Genomic DNA, 22,916 nt, shown 5'->3' on the forward strand with positions numbered 1-22,916 from the left:
TCAAACTAGTCTTAGCAATAAATACTGTAAAATACAGAGCAAAATATATTGTATAAAAGTATTTTGATTAAGTGATGAAAACCTACTTGTACATTTGGAATGGTCAACCATCAGTCAAAGGAAAATCATACTGTGCATTCAAAGCTTTAATGCCTGTTTACTCCGTACCACCAGGTGTTGCCAAGATCAATGAAAACATTATCAAAACATATTTCAGGCAACCACTAGAAGCCCTTTAAAAATGGTTCTTTGTCACTGCTTCCAAAGGAGCCTTAGAATGGGAAGCAGTGGTGAGTTCCAGATCCCATTGCAACCAATAACGGGGCCTGGCATCCACTACATGAACGTGCGCAGCGTGTGCATGCGTCCTTACCTCCTGCGACGCTTCCGCAACGCTTCAGCTGCTCGGCGAAGCGTCACACAGGTGCTATATGCTCTTCCTGGAAGCGCCAAAGAGCTCAAATACAGGTAAGGAGCTCGGGCAGGCGGGCCCTCTGGAGCACCGTACCAGAATGGTATCCGGTGCTCCGGGCAGGCACCGGTACACCCGTACCAGGGCATACCGCCTGCAACCCACCACTGATGGGAAGGAATGGTTTTTCTTTTGTATCCAATGTATTGGATACAGTCATTTTAAACTTTATTGACAGAAATAAAGACATAATTTCAATTTATCTATTCAAATCTTTAGGAGACAATAAAATGCTTCCAAAACTATTTCTTGGGATATATATATATATTTTCCCCAGAGGTGTTTAATTGCCTGGATTTTTTTCCATACTAATTTTACTCCAATGTATTCAAATTAATGGAAATATTCACTCAAAAGACGGATAAGTAACTGCTTTTTCTGATCCTGTAATTCCTCACTTCGGGGTAAAATCGGAGTGACTGGATGGAGCTAAGTGTTTACTGGCTGGATGCCTTTCAACACAAAAGCATTTAGACTTATATACCGCTTCAGAGTGGTTTACAGCCCTCCCAAAGCAGAGTCAGCCTATTTCCCCCAACAACCTGGGTACTCATTTTACCAACCTCGGAAGGATGGAAGGCTGAGTCAATCGGGATCGAATGCCTGGTGCTGGGCAGAGTTAGCCTGCAGTGCTGCATTCTAACCACTGCACCACCACAGCTCTTCAAATAGTTGGATAAGTAGAAATAGGAAAAAGGTGCAATAGGGGCGGGGCAGGAGGAAGGAATAAGGGAGAGAAGGTCTGTCAAAAATGTGAACATGATAATATTCATCTTAAATGGAAGCTACAGGGATGGCCAACAACTATTTGTAAAGCTCCAATCTCAGTCCACAAATCCAAGAATTTTCTGTCTTGAGTTTTACTCGATGTACAAAGCCCTGTCTGCTTTTTCGCATGCCTTGTGCATATGATACAAATAAAAACAGGATAAACTTCAATAATCCAGTTGTAGCCACCATGATTTTTAAAAACCTTGCAGATGCCCCTCTCCCCAAATCAAAGAATGAGTGGGGGGGAGGCCAGGGGAGATGTGTGTTTCCCTAGGATGTTTTATGTAAAAAGGAAACAAAATGACCACAATTTGAAATGACCAGACTCAACTTTTGCCCTTTGGTGTAGGCATAAGGTCTCTGTGAGATCTGCTCTGAAGGGAGACGGCCACTAGAAGGCAACCACACGTTATTTCCCTGCAATGAGCTAATAAATTTAGAACTTTACATTTGAAAATCTTGGTCTACAAGAATTAAATGAATAAATACATATAAAATAGTCTGCCTCCTCTTTTGTCAGAGAAGATAAATATTTTGTCTTGAATGGAAACCAAAGAGGGACACCTAACAATTAAAAAATAAGAAGAAGCTTCTCCAATCCTCGAATCCAAAAATGGTGATTTGGGTTTCACTATACATCTTCAGCACCCAAATATAGTGCAAGTGTAATATTAGTTATATTTAAGACTAGAATGTGGATGCTTAAAAATCTTTGTAATTGTGGTTTGTTACATTTTCCAATGGTATTCAACTTTACTTTTTTTCTTGGAAGACTCCTTTTTACTGTAGAATCTAACTCCTGTGTCTTCTTTTGAAGATCTTGTTCAAAATATTGTAATTTCAATTTCAGCTTCTTGATACATAGCCTCTCTTAGTTCACAGCATATTTTGTCCATTTTTTCAAAAGCCAATCTTCCCTTTTCTCCTGCAAAGAAAAACAGAAAGTAACCATAATTAAGACAACTGTGTTGGGAATGTTAGTCCATATTCTCTTGAGGCACCAATGGTCCTCTCTTTCCAGATCCTCAACAGCTATCCTTGCTAGGGAGATGTTCTCAATCACGTTCAGACGGAGACTTCTCCAGCCCTTCCCTTTACTATAGAAAATCTGTGTTTTGACTTCAGTTTATTGATGTATGAAACAAATGGATATGGTAATTCCATCTAAGCAAAGGCACTCTGGATGGAGAGCAAAGATATAAACATGAAACATAATCTAGACCAGGGGTCAGCAAACTTAAACACTCAAAGAGCCATTTGGACCCGTTTCCCACAGAAAAGAAAACACCAGGAGCCCAAAGGTCCTAACAGGAAGCCCCCTGTTCAATTCTGGAGATGACTGGAAGTTCAGTTCCCCTACCATAGAGTCTCCTCCTAGCGCGGCGTACTTTTTCCTCTGCCTGTCATAACCAAAAGACCTATCAATTAGGGAGACAACTGGAAAACCCTTCCCTTGCCATAGAGTCTTCTCTTGGCGTGCTGTGCTTCTCTCCCCCCCCCCCCCCGCGAAGCTCCTCTCAAAATTGTGGCGCCAACCGGTGATGGAGCCGCAGCAGAGGGAGGAAAGAGACACATGTTATTTGAAAGCATTAGGCATAATACACCTAATAATCATAGTTATAGCGTTCTGCATTGGTTATAATCCCAAACTGGATAATTTTATAAAATTCGGTAAGGAGTATATGGTTGTAAAAGGAAGTTAAGAAAATCAAAGCAAATTTCTGGAGAAAGCCCATAAATGAATTCCAAAGATTTGCAACATCATTTCAGTTGCTTCTCTAGTGCTACATAGTAAGTAGCTTGTAAATCAGGTTATCCAATTTCCTTCACTTTTGCTATCAAAAAAGGCCCAAAGCTCAATTCTCCTTTCTTGAATCTGTTATAACAGATAGGTGAAAGATAGGGAGTAAACCCCATAAGTAAATAAAAAGTTGTCTTCTTGGATGACCAAAGGTGATATTTCCCAATATATTTTCACAGCTGCTGGAGCATTTCGTTCCCCATTTCTATAGTAGTGAATAGAAGGCTGTTTGCGTTTTCTTTCTCGCACCAGCTGCACTAAGACAATATTCTTATCTGTCATCCGAATGTCACCCCTGAATTTGTGAACAAAATCTGGCGTATTAGAATGGCAGAAGTTAACCCCGGAATCAGGGCATCGAGGAAAGAAGGAAAATTTGTGAGCCTCCATATGTTATTGGAATAACTTCCTATCAAGTTTGATGATATTGGCTGAAGCGAGCATCTTTGTGAAGGAAACGGGTGGTTTCAAAATGTGATAAATAATAAAATAAAATAATAAAACAGGGGTATCCAGGGTTTATAATGGGCTCTCTGCTTATGAGGTAAAGACTCGCACTAAAAACCTAATTAGCAGGAGTCAAACAAATGAGGTTGCTCCTTGCTGTGTCCTTTAACTTGGTTGAATAGTCTCCATCATTAGAGCTTCCTTTTAACTCTTTTTTTTTTTTTGAGAAATGCTACTCATAGTTAACATTACAGCTGGCTCGTAGAACCTCCAAATCCCACCTCTGGCTGGCCCCGCCCATCCCACCCTGCCCTTTTCAAGAGTCTCCACAAGTCCGTTTTGGATGTGAGGTAAATGCAGGGCCAGCACAGAGGCTCGGGGAGGGGGGAACATGGGCTTCCCAGACGTTCTGGAAGGCCGGAAATGTGCCAGCCTTTAGACTAAGACCATCTCTGGCCTCTGGAGGACCTCTGGAACCCCGGGGAACAATTTCCGCCCAACCAGAGGCACAAGGAAAGCCTCCGGACCCTGGGGAAGGTGAAAACAGCTCCCCCCGGCCATGGTGCAGGAGGCTGACTAGGCCACACACCCCATAGCCATGCCCACCCAGCAACTGGGCAGAGAACCCATTGCTGAAATTTGTGAAGCCCACCTCTAGATACAATGGGCTGAACATCCTATATTTAGTATTCTATATATATATCTTTTATTTCATTTTCATTTTCATTTTATACAATCACTTATATACTGTGCATAAAAAAAAGAAAAAAGGAAAAAAAAACCCAACATAACACTTCATTCCCCCATACACCCTCTCTTCTCCCCCTCCAACTTTCCTTTCACCCCTCCAGCATTCCCCTCTTCTACTTCCCTACCCCCTCAGACATCTCCCCCTCCCTCCATTTCACCCTCCTTACATTCCCTCTCACTCCCTCTTTACTTCTCCCTTCTCTTTCCCTCTTCTCCTCACTTTGGTGTATCCATACAATTCAATTTGTTTTTTACAATAAAAGTAGAAAAAAAAAAAAGAAAAAAAAAGGAAAAACGAGCCGCAGTACACAAGTGAATTCTTATTGTTCTAAAGATTGAAACTGTAATTCCACCCTCCCCCCTCCCCCCTATAATCCCCCCTCCCTAACCCCCTTACGGCTTCGCAGGTCCCATGCCCGGCATAATTCTTTAACAAGCATTTGAGTATAATAAGGCCAGCTAACTTTAAAATTAAAAAAATAAGATAAAAGTAAAGCCAAAAAGAAAAAGGAAAAATAGTAGAAAATAAGAAATAAAAAAAAAAAAAAAACACCCACACTCACACACAAAAAGAAGAAAGAAACAAAAAGGGTCAATAAACCCACTACGTTAACACAGCTTCCCATTATCTGTAAATCTTAAACAATGTGACTCATTCCAAATTTCGATTATTTTGCTACTTGCAGGGTTTCAAACTGTATTAGAGCCAGGTAAGTTGATCAATTAGAATTCCCCAACTAAAAGTCTCCTTGCTTTGTCTATCTATTCAGACCTTTAATTTATCTCTTTTTTATCCAAATATCCAAACCTTTCTATAACACCATTAAACTCAAATACTTCTTTCATTTTTCATTTCCAACACCTCCCTTTCTATCCTTACCCACCTCCACATATAAATTTTTTACCTTCCACCCTGTCTTTATCCATATCCACATATATATTTTATCCACATTCATTGCTCCTCCCATGTTTACTCCACTTTCCTGAAGATTCTCCGACCAATCTTTCTTAACTTTATATTGATATAGCAACTCAAACAAACATCAGCTTGCATTCTAGCCCCAGGTAATCTAATTAAACTTTCGCTGCCCTTCCCTCTCCCACGCACCTCCCAACTCCGTTCGTCCCAAACTGCAACTCAAAAAGATCACAATTTCCGCTCTCCTCGCCTAAGAAAATAGTTCATGCACAATTTGAGTTAGAGTTCAGACAAAACTTCTGTACAATATATGTCCACAATCAGCAACGCTTCTTTCAGTCTCCATGTCTCATCATCGATATGCCACTTTTCCATTTTATCCCAGACGGAAATCATAAAACTTTAAAAACATCGCTTAGCCTTTATTCTTTAGTCTTCTGCCCTTCCGGAAGAGAAAAACAACACCCTCCGCCTTGTAGCCACGTGTCTCGCTGATTGTCTTCTCCTTCTCCTTGCCTCTCCCCAGATCCGGATGAATCAGGAAGTCCCGCCTTCAGGGTCTCGTAGTAAAATTTTCGGGCTTCACAAACAGAGTTAATGCGGTGTTTTTGGTTGCCAAATGTAACTGTAATACCAGCTGGGACTTCCCATTTGTATGGAATCTGAGAGTTTCTGAGTTCTTCGGTTAAGAAAGCGTACTGTCTTCTTGTTCTTAATATTTGAAATGGTATCTCTTTAAAAACAATCAAGTCCTCCCCATCAATTATCAACCTCTTTCCGTAAAGCCTCTGTATTATCTCATTTCTAGATTCCCTTGTAGTAAAGTATATTATTATGTCCCTCGGAAGCTGTCGCTGTTTTGCTACCCAGGAATTCTGGCGGTAAATTCTTTGAATCTGCCAATCAAAGTTAAGTCCCGGACTTCCCACCAAGCGACTGAAAGCCTCAAAGAATGTCTGTTTCAAATTCTCCTGTTGGTTTTCACGCAGTCCTCTAACTCGTATAGCAAAGGCAGTCTTGTTATAATTTATCATGACAAGTTCTTTTTGGGCAGATTCAATTTCCTGTTCTAACGTTTGAATTTTTGATATCAGATTAAGGTTAGTTTCTTCCAAAAGTTCCAATTTGTCCTCCGTTTCAGCAATATAATCTGTCATGACTGTCATTACTCCGATCATATCCTGCTTTGCCTGAGCAATTTTAGCATCAAATTGATCACATAAATCCGATATCAGTTGATTAATCTCCTGTCTGAAATCATTAAGCGTTTTGAGAAGGAATTCTTGTGTTAGCAAATCTCCCGTGGAGGGTGTAGGAGACAAGGGTAGCGGCTTCATAGCAGTTTTTGGAGATATGTTATTAAGGAAGCGCTTCTGTTTAGGTTTGGGAGCCATTCCAGAATAAAAATAAAAGACAAGCAATCAAGCGAGCCAAAAATCAAAGTCTGTGCTCCCCTCAGTTAATCTTTTAGCAGTTAGTACGGAGAAGCCTTCAGGAGGGTAGGGTCAACTAGCTACGTCAGATCAAACACAAAAGCTACGAGATCGCCATCTTGTGACGCAGCTAAAAAAGAAAGGGAGCCTTTTGCGAAATTGAAGCTGGTATTTTAAATAGTAATAGAAGAAATTCCTCGGGAATGGTCCCCGCCCGGATTGGCTTTTAAATAGCTTAGCTTTGTCCTGGGGGGGGAGGCAATCTGCCTAGGCTGCAAAAAAGGCAGCGCGGAAAACTGGCCGGAGTAAAGGCTCAGCTAATGTTGAACCTCTTCTCCATTCACAGCAAAAAGAAAAGCTATGAATTACAAAGAGATCCTAACGACTGACCTCCTCTCTGCCCCTTTCTGCCAGAAAGGGGAGATATCTATAGATCTTATGAGATATACGAACCAGAGTCCTGGCAGGAGCTTTGTTGAGCTCCCGACGGCGGCAGCTCCTCCCCTCGAAGCCCCTATATTTAGTATTCTAAATGTATTCAGTGTGTTTATGAGGTCCAGAACAATGCTTGGGATTAGAGATAACAACCACAACAAGGATGCTTCACAGGATGTTTGCTTCCCATTTGCTTTTACACATATAAGAATCTGAAACTGGAACTAGGAGCATGATGGACAGCAGAGGAGATGGCAGAGAGAATTTTAGATTTGATATTAAAAAAAAAGATACTTAAAAGATGAGATCCAATGGCAAGAGGCAAGTCAGTTCTTTAGAGCAAGCGATATTTACATCTTGGTACAACTTCCACGCTCATTAAGAGGATTAACTCTACAAGCTCCAGTTCTTTTTATTTGCTATTTTACTGGTAATCATCAGTTAGTTACTACCTATTTGAACAGCTAATTCCCACAGTTATGTCTTACATATAATGATATTTACCCATGTAGTATGGCCATATCACTATTATCCTTCTCATCTTTTGTACTATTGTCTCTTATTAGTATTTTATGATTATATTCTCTTTGATGTCTGTATGTACAGTGCTTATGTACAGGACAGCTTATGTACAGGACACAAATTCCTTGTGTGTCCAATCACACTTGGCCATGGTTCTGTTCTGTTCTGTTCCAATCTATTTTTAGGTCTCTAAAGCCTAGACATGAAGCTTTGCAGGTATGTAAACCAAAGGAAAACTGAAGTAAGATCATAAATACAGCCATGGTTGCATTTTGTGATGCTTCACTTCATGACAGAGTTGCCATATCCATTTCTGATCACAACATGAGGACTTGCTATTCATTATCACTCAGAACACCTAAGCAGAGAATCATGAAAGCATTTACCAAATGAAAGTGTTGTTTCTCTGGCAGTGGTCCTTACTTCCTCCGCTTCTGATTGGCACAGTGTGGCAATTTGCTCTAGACTTTCAATGCCCTGTTTGATAAAAAGAAACATTTCAATAACCATGTTTAAATTATATTTCCCAATTCTTAACCCCAATTCATCTCTTTGAGAGTCGCTAACCTCTGGCAAATCTAGACAGCATACTAAAAAGCAGAGACATCACCCTGACAACAAAAGTGCTTATAGTCAAGGCTATGGTTTTCCCAGTTGCAATGTATGGCTGTGAAAGTTGGACCATAAGAACGGCTGAGCGCCAAAGAATTGAGGCCTTTGAACTATGGTGCTGGAGAAGACTCCTACAAAGAGCCAGCGCTGTCCAAAGACGTCTCTGTGGTCATGTGGCTGGCATGACTAAACGCCAAAGGAGCACAGAATCCTGTTACCTTCCCACCAAAGGTGGTCCCTATTTTTCTATTTGCATTTTTACATGCTTTTGAACTGCTAGGCTGGCAGAAGCTGGGACAAGTAACAGGAGAGCTCACTCCGTTGCGCGGCACTAGAGATTCGAACTGCTGAACTGCCGACCTTTCTGATCGACATGCTCAGCATCTTAGTCACTGAGCCACCGCATCCCTCGTTTCTAGGCTGCACCTACAACAAACTGCCTCTAAGTGCAAATTTTATTATCTAAACAGTTCTCCAACTTTGGGGAGGAGAAATGAGTATATTTGGAATTTTGAGACCATTCTGCCAGTTCTCTTGCAAAACAGCTGCAGGAGGGTGGATGCAGTGGTGGGATTCAGCCAGTTCGCACCACATCTGGAGAACCGGTTGTTAACTTTCTGAGCAGTTTAGTGAATTGGTTATTGGAAGAAATCATTAGGGCAGAGAACGGATTGTTAAATTATATGAATCCCACCATTGGGTTGGTGGAAGCATTTTCAATCTTAAAATAGCACTAACTTCCCAGACAGTTACTAATTTTATTCCCACCACTACCTCTTATCCTTGAATCTATTCTTCCTGCTTACTTTTTGTCCTTTTTCTGGATTTGGCCCTCTAAAACAAAACATTGGACTGCAGCAAGTTCTAAGAAAGCCAACAGGAACCTTTTGAAAATTATGCTTGATTATCAGGAACCATCATTTCAGTGAAGGCTAAACAGTCTGCAAAAGGTTTTCACAGTTATATGCAATGAACTGGACCTTGAAAGGAAGTTACTGGTTTCCACAGCTTAAGGCTGCATTGCACTGAGGTTACAGCCAGGCAAAATAGTGAATGTTCTGGTGTCCAGGCCAATAGATGACCTGACTACGGAATAACTACAATGTCCTACCTTTCAACAACTTCTTCAGCTTCAACCTCAATAATACTCGGGCAAACAATAGATACAAACTCAAAGTAAACCACTCCAAACTGGATTGCAGAAAATATGACTTCAGCAAGAGAGTGGTCAACACCTGGAATGCTCTACCTGACTCCTGAAGCCCTCATAATTTTAACCTTAAACTGTCTACCATGGACCTCATCCCATTTTTACGAGGTCCATAAAGGGGGCGTGCATAAGCGCACCAGCGTGTCTTCCATCCCTGTCCTACTGTCCCCATTTATGTGTACTAATTGCCCTTGTTTATGTCCATGTTTACACTTATACCTGTTATCTTGTATATGTTTGACAAACTAAATAAAATAAATAAATAAATAAATAAATAAATAAAATAAAATAAAATAAAATAAATGATCCCAGATAAGGACAGGAGCAACTATACAGATGTCACTTAGTGGAGCCCTTAGGAGGATTCCAAGGACAGACAACGTATCTTAAATTCTCTTGAGGAAGAATTTGGACACCCTCTGCTGGCTGTTGATGAAACCTGTTCAAATAGTCCCTTTCCCCAAAGGATATTCTAAAGCAATCTATGGACATTCTCAGTCATTCAAGTCATGGTTGTCCCAAAGGTGCTTTTTCAAGAGGCAACTGGACTTTCTGGTTTTTCTTTGGAGATGTTTTGCTTCTCATCCAAGAAGAGCTGAAGAAGCAAGAAGCAAAACATCTCTAGAGAGAAACCAGAAAATCCAGTTGCCTCTTGAAAAAGCACCTTTGGGACATTCTAAAGGAGTGTTTTACAAATTTGGCACTTTGAGAAGTATGGACTTCAATTCCAATAATTTCCCAGCCAGCATGCTGCAAAATAGAGATTCTCAAACATTTTGGTCTTTTACATTCTTAAAAATGATAACGGTAAAGGTTCCCACACACACACATGCTAGTCGTTCCCGGCTCTAGGGGGCGGCGCTCATTTCCGTTTTAAAGCTGAAGAGCCAGCATTGTCCAAAGACGTCTCCGTGGTCATGTGGCCAGCATGACTAAATGCTGAAGGCACAAGGAACACTATTACCTTCCCACCAAGGGTGGCTCCTATTTTTTCTACTTGTATTTTTTACATGCTTTCGAACTGCTAGGTTGGCAGAAGCTGGGGCAAGTAATGGGAGCTCACTACATTACGCGGCGCTAAGGCTTCAAACCGCTGAACTGTCATGTCTATCAGTATTTACTGTATTGGAAATTAAGACTGGGAAATTTTTTAAGTATTTATTTGATTTCGTCAACCTCCTCCCCCACCCCTCGCAAGACCACAGTTTGAAAACCACTGGTCTAAAGATTTCTTTAAAAGCACTCACTCTGAGGTTTTTGAGGGCTAGACAAGCGGCTTGCTGTAGTTTGGCATCATTGTTGCTTAAAAGATCTGTGTAAAAAGGAAGAGCCTGTAGTAAAAAGAATGTAACAAGGCTGTTAATATTTCTTCTTAAAAAAAAAAATACTTTAGCATAAATGCCCTAACCCTGACCGTGATCGGTAGAAACCACCCAGTTGTAATCCTTACACATCTGGAAAGCACCAAGCTGGAGAGAAAAACTGTAATTTAGCAGACTTAAAGGGAATTCTAGATGTGTATGTGATTCTGCTTTTCATCCTTCCTTTGCAAATAAAGATACGGCATTTCTCAACCTTGCCAGGTGGGAAATTCTGGAAGTTGAAGTCCAGATACCTTCAAGTTGCCAAGGTTGAGAAACACTGGTTTTCTTCAATCTGGTTCTATTCTGGAAAGAGCCGGTCTATACATTTCTTAATTCCCAGTACAGCACATTCTTAGTGGAAGTGGGAAATCATGGGAATGCAATTCCCTGAATCTGGGATAAGGAAAAGCTGGCTGAAAGTACTGGGCTTTGAAAGAAGATGCAAGATTGGATCAACTTGCCTTCAGAAGTTGTGGGAGCTCCCTCACTAGAGGTTTTGAAGAAGAGATTGGACAACCATTTGTCTGAAATTATGCAGGGTCTCCAGCTTGGGGTTGGACTAGAAGACCTCCAAGGTCTCTTCCAACTCTATTATTTTATTCTATCTCTGGTTCGTCATGTAGTTCATGAATCTGAATAAAACACCTTCCCTTGGGTTAGTTTACCTAACCTAGATTACTATTAAATCATACATGGAGGAAGGAAGTGATGCATGTTAGCAGGAGATCTGTAGAAGATAAAAAGAATAAATCACTACATTAAGGACACTTGTTCCAGGTGCATAAAGAATAGAGATAGTCCTTGACTTACAACCAAAATTGAGTCCAACATTTCTGTTGCTATGTGAGACATTTATTGCGTTTTGCCCCATTTTATGACCTTTCTTGCCACAGTTGATAAATGAATCACTGAGATTGTTAATAACATGAATGTTATGTGAATCTGACTTCCGTATTGATTTTGCTTGTCAGAAGGTCACAAAAGATGTTCCCATGACCCCAGGACACTGCAACTGTCACAGTTGGTTCCCAGGTTTCTGAATTTTGATCACGTGACCATGGGGAAGCTGCAACAGTGGTAGGTGTGAGAAATGGCCATAAGACACTTTTCTCAGTGCTGTTGTGATTTCGAATGGTCACTAGATGACCTGTTGTAAGTCAAGGACTACCTGTCCATACCTATACTGGCTAGGGTTTACATGGCACTTCATTGGGAGCCACTGCCAACAAAGCAGGGCAGCAAAGAAGAGCAACAAAGATGATAAGGGAACTGGAGGCTAAAACTTATAAAGAATGGAATGGGGTATGTCTAGTTAAAGAAGGACTAGGGGAGACATGATAGTAGTCTTCCAATATCTCAGGGGTTGCCACAAAGAAGGAGTCAAACTATTCTCCAAAGCACCTGAGGGCAGGAGAAGAAGCAATGGGTGGAAACTAAAGGAGAGAAGCAACTTAGAATTAAGGCAAAATTTCTTGACAGTTAGAACAATTAATCAGTGGAACAACTTGCCTCCAACACTGGGAGTTTTTAAGATGTTGGATAACCATTTGTCTGAAGTGGTGTAGGGTTTCCTGCCTGAGCAGGCGGTTGGACTAGAAGCAATAGCAATAGCAGTAGACTTATATACCGCTTCATAGGCCTTTCAGGCCTCTCTAAGCGGTTTACAGAGAGTCAGCATATTGCCCCCAACAATCTGGGTCCTCATTTTACCCACCTCGGAAGGATGGAAGGCTGAGTCAACCCTGAGCCGGTGAGATTTGAACCGCTGACCTGCTGATCTAGCAGTAGCCTGCAGTGCTGCATTTAACCACTGCGCCACCTTGGCTCTTAGACCTTGGAGGAGAAGACCTCCAAGGCCCCTTCCAACTCTGTTATTCTATTCTATACTGCCAAGGATAGACCTCCTGCATACAAAGCAGGACTATAGCTACCCAAATGCACAAAGATGCATATATTCCCAGGGTGCAGCTAGTGGGACATTCTAAGGAAAAGGGGAAAGCTCCTACTTTTTCCCTGAAATTCCTGTTGGCTGCTGCACGAGAAAGGCACAATGTGGCCGCTTTGCCTATACGATGATTCTCATCAAGCTGCAGGGCTGCAAGGAGCCGCAGGGTCTGAGGCAGAGGTTCCAGCTGATTCAGCTGCTTCCCTTTCAGCTTCTTTATTTTCTTCATTCTCCCAGGACGTTGCAGGTCCTCTGTCAATATTACTGGAGGAAAAGAATTCAGCCGTAAGTAGAGAGGCTCAGAAAAACAATTACTATTGTCAGGGCTGTGGCAAAAGAATTGCTTTTAAAAAATAGAGATTCAATCTGAAATCCGAAACCATGTGCGGTCTTAGGGTTACCATTTCTGGTCAAACCATTAGTCCACTATGCTAACTCTACTGGTACTAGAAGTATCCTCGCCAAGGAAACAGGTACAAAGGGATCTTTCCAAGCAAAGATAAAACACTACTTCCAGACCGTTGAACTGGAGCATTATCAAGAGCCACGGTGGTGCACTGGTTAGAGTGCAGTATTTCAGGCTACTTCTGCTGACTGCTGGCTGACTGCAATTTGGCAGTTCGAATCTCACCAGGCTCAAGGTTGACTCAGCCTTCCATCCTTCCGAGATGGGTAAAATGAGGACCCAAATTGTTGGGGGCAATATGCTGACTCTGTAAACCGCTTAGAGAGAGCTGTAAAAGCACTGTGAAGCGGTATATAAGTCTAAGTGCTATTGCTATTAGGGGTTGAATCAGTATTAAAACATCTCTATAGATTGAAGACCCTTCTGCCCTTGTTTCTTTTTCTCTTGTCAGATGCTTCTGGGAATTTCAGAAAAGGGACCATAAGTCTGTTTTTTTTCTGGTTTTATTCTCCAGCACCAAACTTGAATGTAGCCAGTTTGGTGGAGTGTCTATTGCATCAGGCTAGAAACTGGAAGACTATCCTAGGCACAAAGTCAGTTTGGTGACCTTCAGCCAGTTACTCTTGGCCAGGGGTCAGCAACCTGCAGCTCTGGAGCCTCATGTGGCTCTTTCATCCCCTGCTGCGGCTCTTTGTCTCCAGTCAGCTCCACAATTGATAGGGCTTTCAGTTAGGACAGGTAGAGGAAAAAAGACATCGCGCTAGGAGGAGACTCTTTGGGGAACTGGATTTCTGGTCAGCTCCAGAATTGAATGGAAGGCTTCCAGTTAGGACCTTTGTGGCTCTTTGAGTGTTTAAAGTTGCCAATCCCTGCTCTTGGCAAATCACGTCTGAAATTTAGCCAAGAAAATTGCAGGGGTTGTCTACACAGTCACCAGGAATTAATATTGACTCAAGCACACACATGGACATAAAGAGAAAATTTAGGATAAGCTCCATCTATAATTGGAACAGTGTACATCCAACAGGGCAGGTAGCTGTTAATATCCCATACTGAAGTATGGACTTTAGCTTGTATAATACAAGCTAAAGTCCTGGCATAACTCTGAACCGCAAGATGGAAGTGAAAGAATAGTAACGCAGGATACCAGGGTTCCACCACAAAACCGCGGTAGACAAAAGCGCGGTCGACGAAAGCGCGTATGTGACGTCATCACAGCACGACGAAAAAGATCGAAAAATGTAAAAATAAAGTGAAAACCTTACCCTAACCCCCCCAAACCTAACCCTAAACCTAACCCTAAACCTAACCCTTAATCTAACCCTAAACCTAACCCTAAACTTAACCCTTAACCTAACGAAAAATGCTAACCCTTAACCTAACGCTAAACGTAACGCTAACGCTCTAAAGCTAACCCTAACCCTTAACCTAACCCTAGCCCTAACCCTAAACCTAACCCTTACCTTTATGTGAATCGGCTTGCTGTAATTTAATTTTTATTTCAATTTTTCGATCTTTTTCGTCGCGCTGTGATGACGTCACATACGCACTTTCGTCGACCGTGCTTTTGTGGAACGCGGTTTTGACGGGTCACGGGATACCAGATGTCATTAAATCAACTTGTTTAAAAGTGATGAGTTTTGACTTCCTGGGGGCGTGGCCTGTTGCCGAGGAGGGCTCCACCGAGCTCCTCAGAGATCTGGTCTGTATATCTAAATAAGATCATAGATAGCACCCCTTTTTGGCTAAGAAAGGGGCAGGGAGTAGCTCTGTAGGCTAGGGTCTATTCGTAAGCCACAGCCTTTTTCGTTTTTTGGCTGTGGATAGAGATTAGATCCAGCCGGAGCGGAGCTTTTATCTCCAGCCAGTTCTTCTCAGCTGCCTTTTTTTTTTGGCAGCCCCAGACAGGCTAGCCCCCCCAGGACAAAACAAAGTTTTTTTCAAGCTAGAATTGATACGGGCGGGTCCCACCCCTGTGAGATTTATGTTTTTATTACTATCTTAAATACCAGCACCATTTGTCTTAGAGACTTCTTTGTCTAAATGGATTTCAAAATGGCGATTTCTCTCCGTGGATGATTGATAGTGGATATACTTAGCCGGTTTTACCTTCCTGCAGACCGCTCCTTAACAAAATAAACTCTTCTTCTTTGGAAACAGAGGGGAGCAAAGCGCTGCTTACTTGTGTATTTATTATGGCACCCAGGTCAAAGAAGCGCTTTGCTACAAATGTGTCTAAAGAATTTAAAGAATTTTTACTGGAACCACAGCCTTTGTCTCCTATGCCTTCTACTGGAGAACTTTTAACACAGGAATATTTCTTTAAAATGTTTAATGATTTTAAACAAGAAATTAAGGAATTTGTATTGGAACTATATGATGATTTAAAGTCTAAAGTTAATCAAATGAAGGCGAACACGTTTGCAGCCGTGTCTGCCCTGTCAGATTATTCTGCTGAAATAGAGAACAAATTGGAAAGTTTGGAGAAGGCTAATTTTAATTTGACTACCAATATTCAAATTTTACAACAAAAAATTAGAGACACTGAACAACAGCTTATGATGATAAATTTTAATAGGAAGGCATTTGCAATAAGAGTCAGAGGATTCCGTGAAAAGGAGCAAGAGAATCTGAAACAGACCTTTGCTGAAGCCTTCAGCCATGCGGTGGGAAGCCCGGGACTTAATTTTGATTGGCAGATTCGGAAAATCTATCGCCAGAACTCATTGATAGCGGAACAGCGACAGCTCCCGAGGGACATAATTATACATTTCTCTACAAAAGAAGCTAGAAACGCGATTGTGCAAAAGTTTCATAACAACAGTCTCCGAGTTGATGACCAGGTCCTGATTGTCTTCAAAGATATACCTTTCCAGATGTTGAAAGCAAGAAGGGACTACACCTTTTTAACTAAAGAGCTTAGGAGTCAACAGATTCGATACAGATGGGAGGCCCCTGCCGGCATCACGGTTACATTTGAGAATCAAAGATTTCGTCTTAACTCTGTTTCGGAGGCTCAAGATTTCTACTGCAGGACTTTGAAGGCGGGACTTCCTGACTCACTTGGAAGAGAGGAGAGACAAGCGGAAGGAGAAGGCAAACGGCAGGCCATGTGGCTGCAAGATGGAGGGGGTAGCCTTTCCTCCCTCGGAGAAGCAGAAAAACGGAGATCGAGAATTTAGACATTTCAAAATATTCGCCAAAGTTAAGGACTGAATGGGGGTTTGAGACCTCTCTCCGGTAGAAAAAGCGGACTAATTCTTATCAGAAGGGAAAGCTGGGTGAAACTACTTTGAGCTAGATTTTAAATTAACGTTAGCATAAATTTGATAGTGGTAAACATTAGACAAGCAAGGGATGAGGGTAAAATATATGTGGAATGATTTACGTTGTTTAAAGCTTATTAGAACAGAAAGCCGGTTGGGATTATCTTAAGATAGGTGTAAAAAGAATGCGGAATGATTTATGTTGTTTAAACTTTGTTAGAAGGGACTATTTTAAAACAGAAGGTTAACTGACTCTTGCTGAAAGTATTATTTGAATATGTGGAATGATCCATGCTATTTAACTTTTATTAGAAGGGAAAGTTGGTTGAAATTGCTTTGAGTTAGATTTCAAACAAATGTTAGCATAAATTTGATAGTGGTAAATATCAGACAAGTAAGGGATGACGGTAAAATGCATGTGGAATGAACTACGTTATTTAAATCCTATTAGAAGAGAAAGTCGGTTGGAATTATCTTAAGATAGAAGTTGATTTCTGTGTAAATTAATATTTGATCTACGCTGCTTAACTTTACTAAGAAGGGGAAGCTTGGCTAGATTATTTTGAATTACTGTTTGAAAAGGAGGTTAAGAAAGATCATTTACGCTGTTTAAATTTTACTAGAAGGGAAAGCTTGATTACTCTTCTGCAAAGTAATTTGAATATGTGGCATGAACCACGTTGCTTAAATTTTATCGGAAGGGATCATAAGGTTTAGGAAGAGGAACGGGAGAGTCTACAGAAGGTTGGGGTAAATAGCAAAGAAGTAAGAGACGAGAATAAAATATAGATAGAATGATTTATACTATTTAAGCATAGATAAAGATGGGGGGCTGAGATCAACACAAAGAGTGGTTTCTTTTTTTTTTCTTTTTTTCTTTTCTCTTTTCTCTTCTCTCTTCTTTTTTTTCTGTTTTTCTTTTTTTTGACATATTACTTTTATTTTTTAATCCATATGTATACAAGATATTTTAGACAGAAGGTAGTGCCAGGTGTGGGCCCTGGGAAGTCGGGAGGATTAGGGATGGGGATTTGTGGGGGGGGTGGGGGGTGTTAACATAGTCTTAATAAGAACAAGAATGTATTTATATACGGTGGTTCTTTTTTTTTTTCTTTTTTTTTTTCCTTGGTTCATTTTACTTTTATCAGATCAAACAACACTCGAATAAAGGCATACACCAAGGAGGGAGGTAGAGGGAAAGAAGAGGGAGGAGTAAGGAAGGAGTAAGGGGAATGTAAGGAGGGTGTGTGGGGAGTAAGGGGAGAAGGAAGGCTTGAGGGGAAAGGGAAGTAGGAGGGGAGTGTTAGAGGGAGAAAGGAAAGTTGGAGGGGGTAGATGGGGTGTATGGAGGATGGAAGGGTTAGGTGGGGTTGTGAATGATGAGTTGTGTTTCCTTTTTTTGTTCGTTTTATCTCCTTTTTTTTTCTTTTTTTATAGTAAATACCCTGTATATAAGTGATTGCAAATGGAATGTGAAAAATGAATAAAATATATTTAAAAAAAAAAAAGTGATGAGTTTAATCAATTTGAAATTTATTCAGGAAATCTACATATGCCTCGAATTTCACAATGGGACAAAGATGGAATGTACTAAACAATTTTAACATTAACTTCTCTAAGAAGCCTGTAGGTAATCTAGATTCTAAAACAGACACATCCCAAAAGATGTTGCTACACTGGCTTTGCATTTATTTTGTTGAGTATAGTCTTAACATTTTCCAGTCTTAGGAATTATCCTCACGGCTGTAAAGCAGTGTTTCCCAACTTTGGCAATGTCCAGATTAGTGGACTTCATCTCCCAAAGTTTCCTAGTCAACAAGGCCAACATTTTGAAAGTCACACATCTGGAAGTTGCTAACATTGGGAAACACTTACCTAATGCACTTAGTTGGCAAAATCAGCAGAACTAGGAAGCAACAATGATGCTCAGGCCAATCAGTGCTTATTACTGATGCTGATCAGAAAAAAGATATGGATGAGAAAAAGATATGCGTGAGAAAAAAAAATAAGGATAACATTTGATGCCTTATGGGAAGCTTCTGATAAAAAGATTGGACAATGATATTTGCTAATTACTAGCTAAGTGGCCTTTACTGCATGTATTTTTCATACAAAAACTACTAGCTACTGGCAACATTAGGAGCAGAGAGGCCATTGTTATCCTCAGCAATCTAGATTATTACAACCTTAAAATTCATAGTGTGGTCTTTCTCCTCCATAGTGGCCTGATTATGAGACTGTCTACTGCATCTACAATCTATCCACCCAACTTGTGTGGGTGGGAGAGCATGTTGTGGATTCCCTCCCTTGAGATGTGATGAAAGATGTGATGTCCTGGAAACAAGCCTTCTTGGTCATTGCCTTTCTCTCTAGAGCAGTTTGCCCTGAGGCCAGGACATTCCAGGGGTGGGTTCCTGCCAGTTCTAACCACTTCTATAGAAGAGGTTCCACAAATCTACCATGCCATTTAGAACCGGTTCCAGTTCCCTCCCCATGCATGTCCGCATTATGCTTGCCCCGCCCACTGCTCACTGATTGGTTGGTTCACCAATCACCCCGCCCACCTCTAAGAGTCCTATCTAAACCTTAAAGTCTTAAAGCTGTTAAGTTTGAACATCCCTGGGTTTTTTTTCTAAAGGGTTAGGGGTGCAAGGATCTTGTAACTTGACAGCTTTAAGACTTGCGTGCTTCAAATGCCAGAGTTTCTGAGCCAACATTTTGGTTGTTAAGCAAGAACGTTGTTAAGTGAGTTTCACCACATTTCACAAGTTTGCCATGCCCACCCAGTCACATGGCTGGCAAGCCACTCCCACCCAGTCACATGGCCAGCAAGCCACTCCCACAAAACAGGCCACACCTACAGAAAAGGTTCTAAAAAATTTGAAACCCACCACTGGGACAGTCCCATTGGTATTTTCATTTCAAAAGTTCAATAAGATAGGGAAACTTTCCTCAAGATCTTTCAGAGTAAGGATTGCCACCTAGTTGGAAAAAATGCTAAATTGGAGTTGGTCATCTAGGATTGAAAGGATGTTTTAATTTGTACCCAAAATTTTCCATTAATTACTTCAACATTAAGGTTTGGGAATCAATTATATTTTATTTTGGTTCTCTATATCTATCCACTCATTTACCTTCTTTAGCGAATCGGATCAAATATTTTTCCAAGTTGTTTACATGATGTTTCTCCAGGTAGCTGTAAAACTGGAATAATGTCACAGATTCAGCTGGAAGATCTCTTGAGTTGCTTAATAAAGTGCCTCCAACTATCTGTTCCAGGAATACCTGCAAAACTGAAGAGGATGGCTGAATTCAGTTTTAACCATAATATATTGGTTTATTTACCTATTTCTAAGGTTATAGGCCACCTGTCAAGTTGATTCACAAGGTGCCAAAACAATCCATAGTAATGCAGTATAAACTATAATTTTATGAGCTGCAATGCATTATACATTTACATAAATCGTTACAAGGGCTAAAATATGTAGCAGCAAGATAAATATCAACAGCTGCTTACTTGATGGAAAACAATATAATATTAAACTCTGATGTTGCAAAATTAATTACTTACCGAATAGCATTAGCGTTTTTATCAGAAAGCCAATAAGAGCCCTTCAAAAATAATAATTCTCTAAGGCCAATATTTATGCCAAAAAACATAACAGGAGGCTAGAGCATAGAATACAGTAGATTCCACAATTCAACCCTGAGTTACATACAGGTATATTCCTTTCTGTTGGAATAAGATACTATTAACTACAAAATAGGGTGGTCTGAAGGAACTGGCTATCCAAAACTGGCATGCAGATTGGAGAGGGATCTAAGACTTCTACAAATCCGAATTTACCTGCAAGAGGTACACTATTGTGTAGGATTTGACAGGGCTTGCTGTGCGCAACACGGCATGGTTCGGCGGCCCTTGCTTCAATCGCGCTGTGCTTGCACCCACCAGACTCCACTCTGCCCTAAAGGAAGTGATGTAGCAGGCCCAACTGGGTTCTAGAGCCAAGGTGGCGCAGTGGTTAGAGTGCAGGCTACTTCAGCTGACTGCAGTTCTGCAGTTCAGCTGTTCAAATCTCACCGGCTCAAGGTTGACTCAGCCTTCCATCCTTCCAAGGTGGGTAAAATGAGCACCCGGATTGTTGGGGGCGATATGCTGACTATGTAAACCGCTTAGAGGGCTGAAAGCCCTATGAAGCGGTATATAAGTCTAACTGCTATTGCTATTGCTATTCCTTCACATGCATGGTGTTTAGCAGAGTTGGTCTGTTCCATCCTTGGATAGTTATGGGCCTTCTTTTACATGCCCAACAAGCAAGCAGCTCACTGCTGAATGCTTTAATCCCTGCCTCCTCTTTGCCTGACAGCAAGGATCACAAGAAGACAGGTGGTCCCCATCTGCCAGGTGCCACTTGCTTTGTTACTCAGGCTGAAATGAGGCCCAGGAGCCTCCTAGAAGTTCCTGTAGCATAGGAGTGTCAAACTCGATTTTATTGAGGGCTTCATAGGGTTATGTTTGACGTTGGGGAGCTGGGGGGGGCATGGTGGGCATGGTCAGCTCGACGTCACTCATGTCAGGAGCACCTGTGGTGGCCAAATGCCAAGGTGGGACTTCCCTCAGCCCCCCCCCACTCTCATTATAATCTCCTTCCCTCCCTCCTTCCTTCTCTTATTTTTCCTTCCCTCCTCATTCTCCTTTCTTCTACCTTCCCCTCTTTCTTTCCTTCTTTTTCCTTCCTTGCTCACGTCTGATCTTTCCTTCTTTTTGCCTTTGCCTTTCTCCTTTCCTGTCCCTTTTTGCATGTTCAAATGCAAAAGGGGAAACATTTCTCCTTTTGTTTCGTTTTTGGTTTTAGTTCTGCTAGCCCTGTGCCAGAGAAAAAGGAGCTCGGAGGAGCTGAGTTTTTGGCTGGGACGGCCTCCTGCAACCCTCTACAAGCAGAGGCACCGTGGGCCAGTTCTTTGCTGTTTCCAGAGCGGCCCTGCAGGCCAGATCTAAAACCTGGCAGTCCGGATTCCCCCCACCCCCCGGGCCTTCAGTTTGACACCCCTGCTGTAGCAAATCACTTTCTGCTTTGTTATGCTGGGCAGGGCAGGGATGCCTTTGGACAGATATGAAACATCTTGCTCTCCATAGGATTCTCTATGAGATGAACATGCCCCCCCCCCCTTGAGTCAGATATGACAGTACAGGGGAATCCTTTACTTTTACCTTGAAAGTGGCCACAGAGAAAGAGCAAAAGCATAGCAATAATGCATTTTTGAAAATATTTACGTGTAGACATTGCTTATCAGCCATCTCATTTAATGGCTATTTGTAGTTACAATATCACTTAAAAAAAAACTTCATGACCAGTCCTCATTTTTACAACCAATGCAGTGTAGCCGCCCGGAGTCCTCCGGGATTGGGCGGCCTATAAATCTAATAAATTGAATTGAAATTCTTGTAGTCACATCAGGGGTGGGTTCCTGCCAGTTCTAACCTCTTCTATAGAAGAGGTTCCACAAATCTACAGTGCTGTTTAGAACTGGTTCCAGCTCCCTCCCCACGCCCATCTGCACATCATCAAGATGAAGAGCCAGAGGAGGAATTCTGGGAGTTGAAGTCTTAAAGCTGTCAGGTTTGAACACCCCTGGGTTTTTTTTCTAAAGAGTTAGGGGTGCAAGGGTCTTGTAACTTGACAGCTTTAAGACTTGTACACTTCAGTGCCAGAGTTCCTGAGCCAACATGACTGGAGGAGGAATTCTAAGAGTTGAAGTCCACAAGTCTTAAAACTGTCAAATTTGAACACCCTTGGGGTTTTTTTTTCTAAAGGGTTAGGGGTGGAAGGGTCTTGTAACTTGACAGCTTTAAGACTTGCGTGCTTCAAATGCCAGTTTCTGAGCCAACATTTTGGTTGCTAAGCAAGAGCATTGTTAAGTGAGTGTCACCACATTTTACAAGTTGGCCACGCCCACCCAGTCACATGGCTGGCAAGCCACTCCCACAAAGCAGGCCACACATACAGAAGAGGTTCTAAAATATTTTGAAACCCACCACTGAGTCACATGATTGAGATTTGGGCAACTGATGGGTGTTTTTCATCTCCTCACAACATCCCATGGTCAGGTGATTGCCATTTCTGCACTTCATCACTGGCTACTAACAAGCCAAAACAGGAGGGAAGCCAGCAGTAAAATTGTGATGTCTTGTTTAATAACTGGGGCACTTCACTTAATGACCAAAGAGGAAGTAGGATCATAAGACCACTGCAGGTGTGTGGTATTTCACTTAACAACTGTGTCATTTAGCAACAGAGTTGCCAGTTCCAATTGTGGTTGATAAGTGAGGACTACCTGTAATACATTTTTTAAATGTGACATTCTTCCCCCCCCCTTATTAATTCACAAGGAATGTCTGTATCAAAGTATAAAAAGGCTTCAGTGTTGTCAACCTTGGACTCATAAAAAATTGTCAACAATTTGACTCTGAGACTCCGGACTAGAAGAAACCTTATTCGTTCTGAACATAAATGAGGGACATTTCATTTCAGTTTACTGAAACAATTAGATGACCCACACAT

The 22,916-nt window shown here is 41.5% G+C and overlaps 1 protein-coding gene across 1 annotated transcript in view; it reads right to left on the reverse strand.

Moving 5' to 3' along the window:
- Window positions 1-1,874: 1,874 nt before the first annotated feature.
- Window positions 1,875-22,916, reverse strand: part of RIPOR3 (RIPOR family member 3) — a 143,585-nt gene continuing 122,543 nt past the window's right edge. Inside the window, exons 18-22 of the mRNA XM_032218282.1 lie at window positions 19,488-19,646; window positions 12,743-12,945; window positions 10,620-10,703; window positions 7,937-8,027; window positions 1,875-2,168 (exon numbers count right to left, since the gene is read on the reverse strand). Coding sequence (XP_032074173.1) covers window positions 2,068-2,168; window positions 7,937-8,027; window positions 10,620-10,703; window positions 12,743-12,945; window positions 19,488-19,646 — 638 coding nt within the window. The 3' untranslated portion in view covers window positions 1,875-2,067. The remainder of the gene's footprint in view (window positions 2,169-7,936; window positions 8,028-10,619; window positions 10,704-12,742; window positions 12,946-19,487; window positions 19,647-22,916) is intronic.

The sequence above is a fragment of the Thamnophis elegans genome, chromosome 5 (assembly GCF_009769535.1).
Source record: "Thamnophis elegans isolate rThaEle1 chromosome 5, rThaEle1.pri, whole genome shotgun sequence".
Lineage (NCBI taxonomy): Eukaryota > Metazoa > Chordata > Lepidosauria > Squamata > Colubridae > Thamnophis > Thamnophis elegans.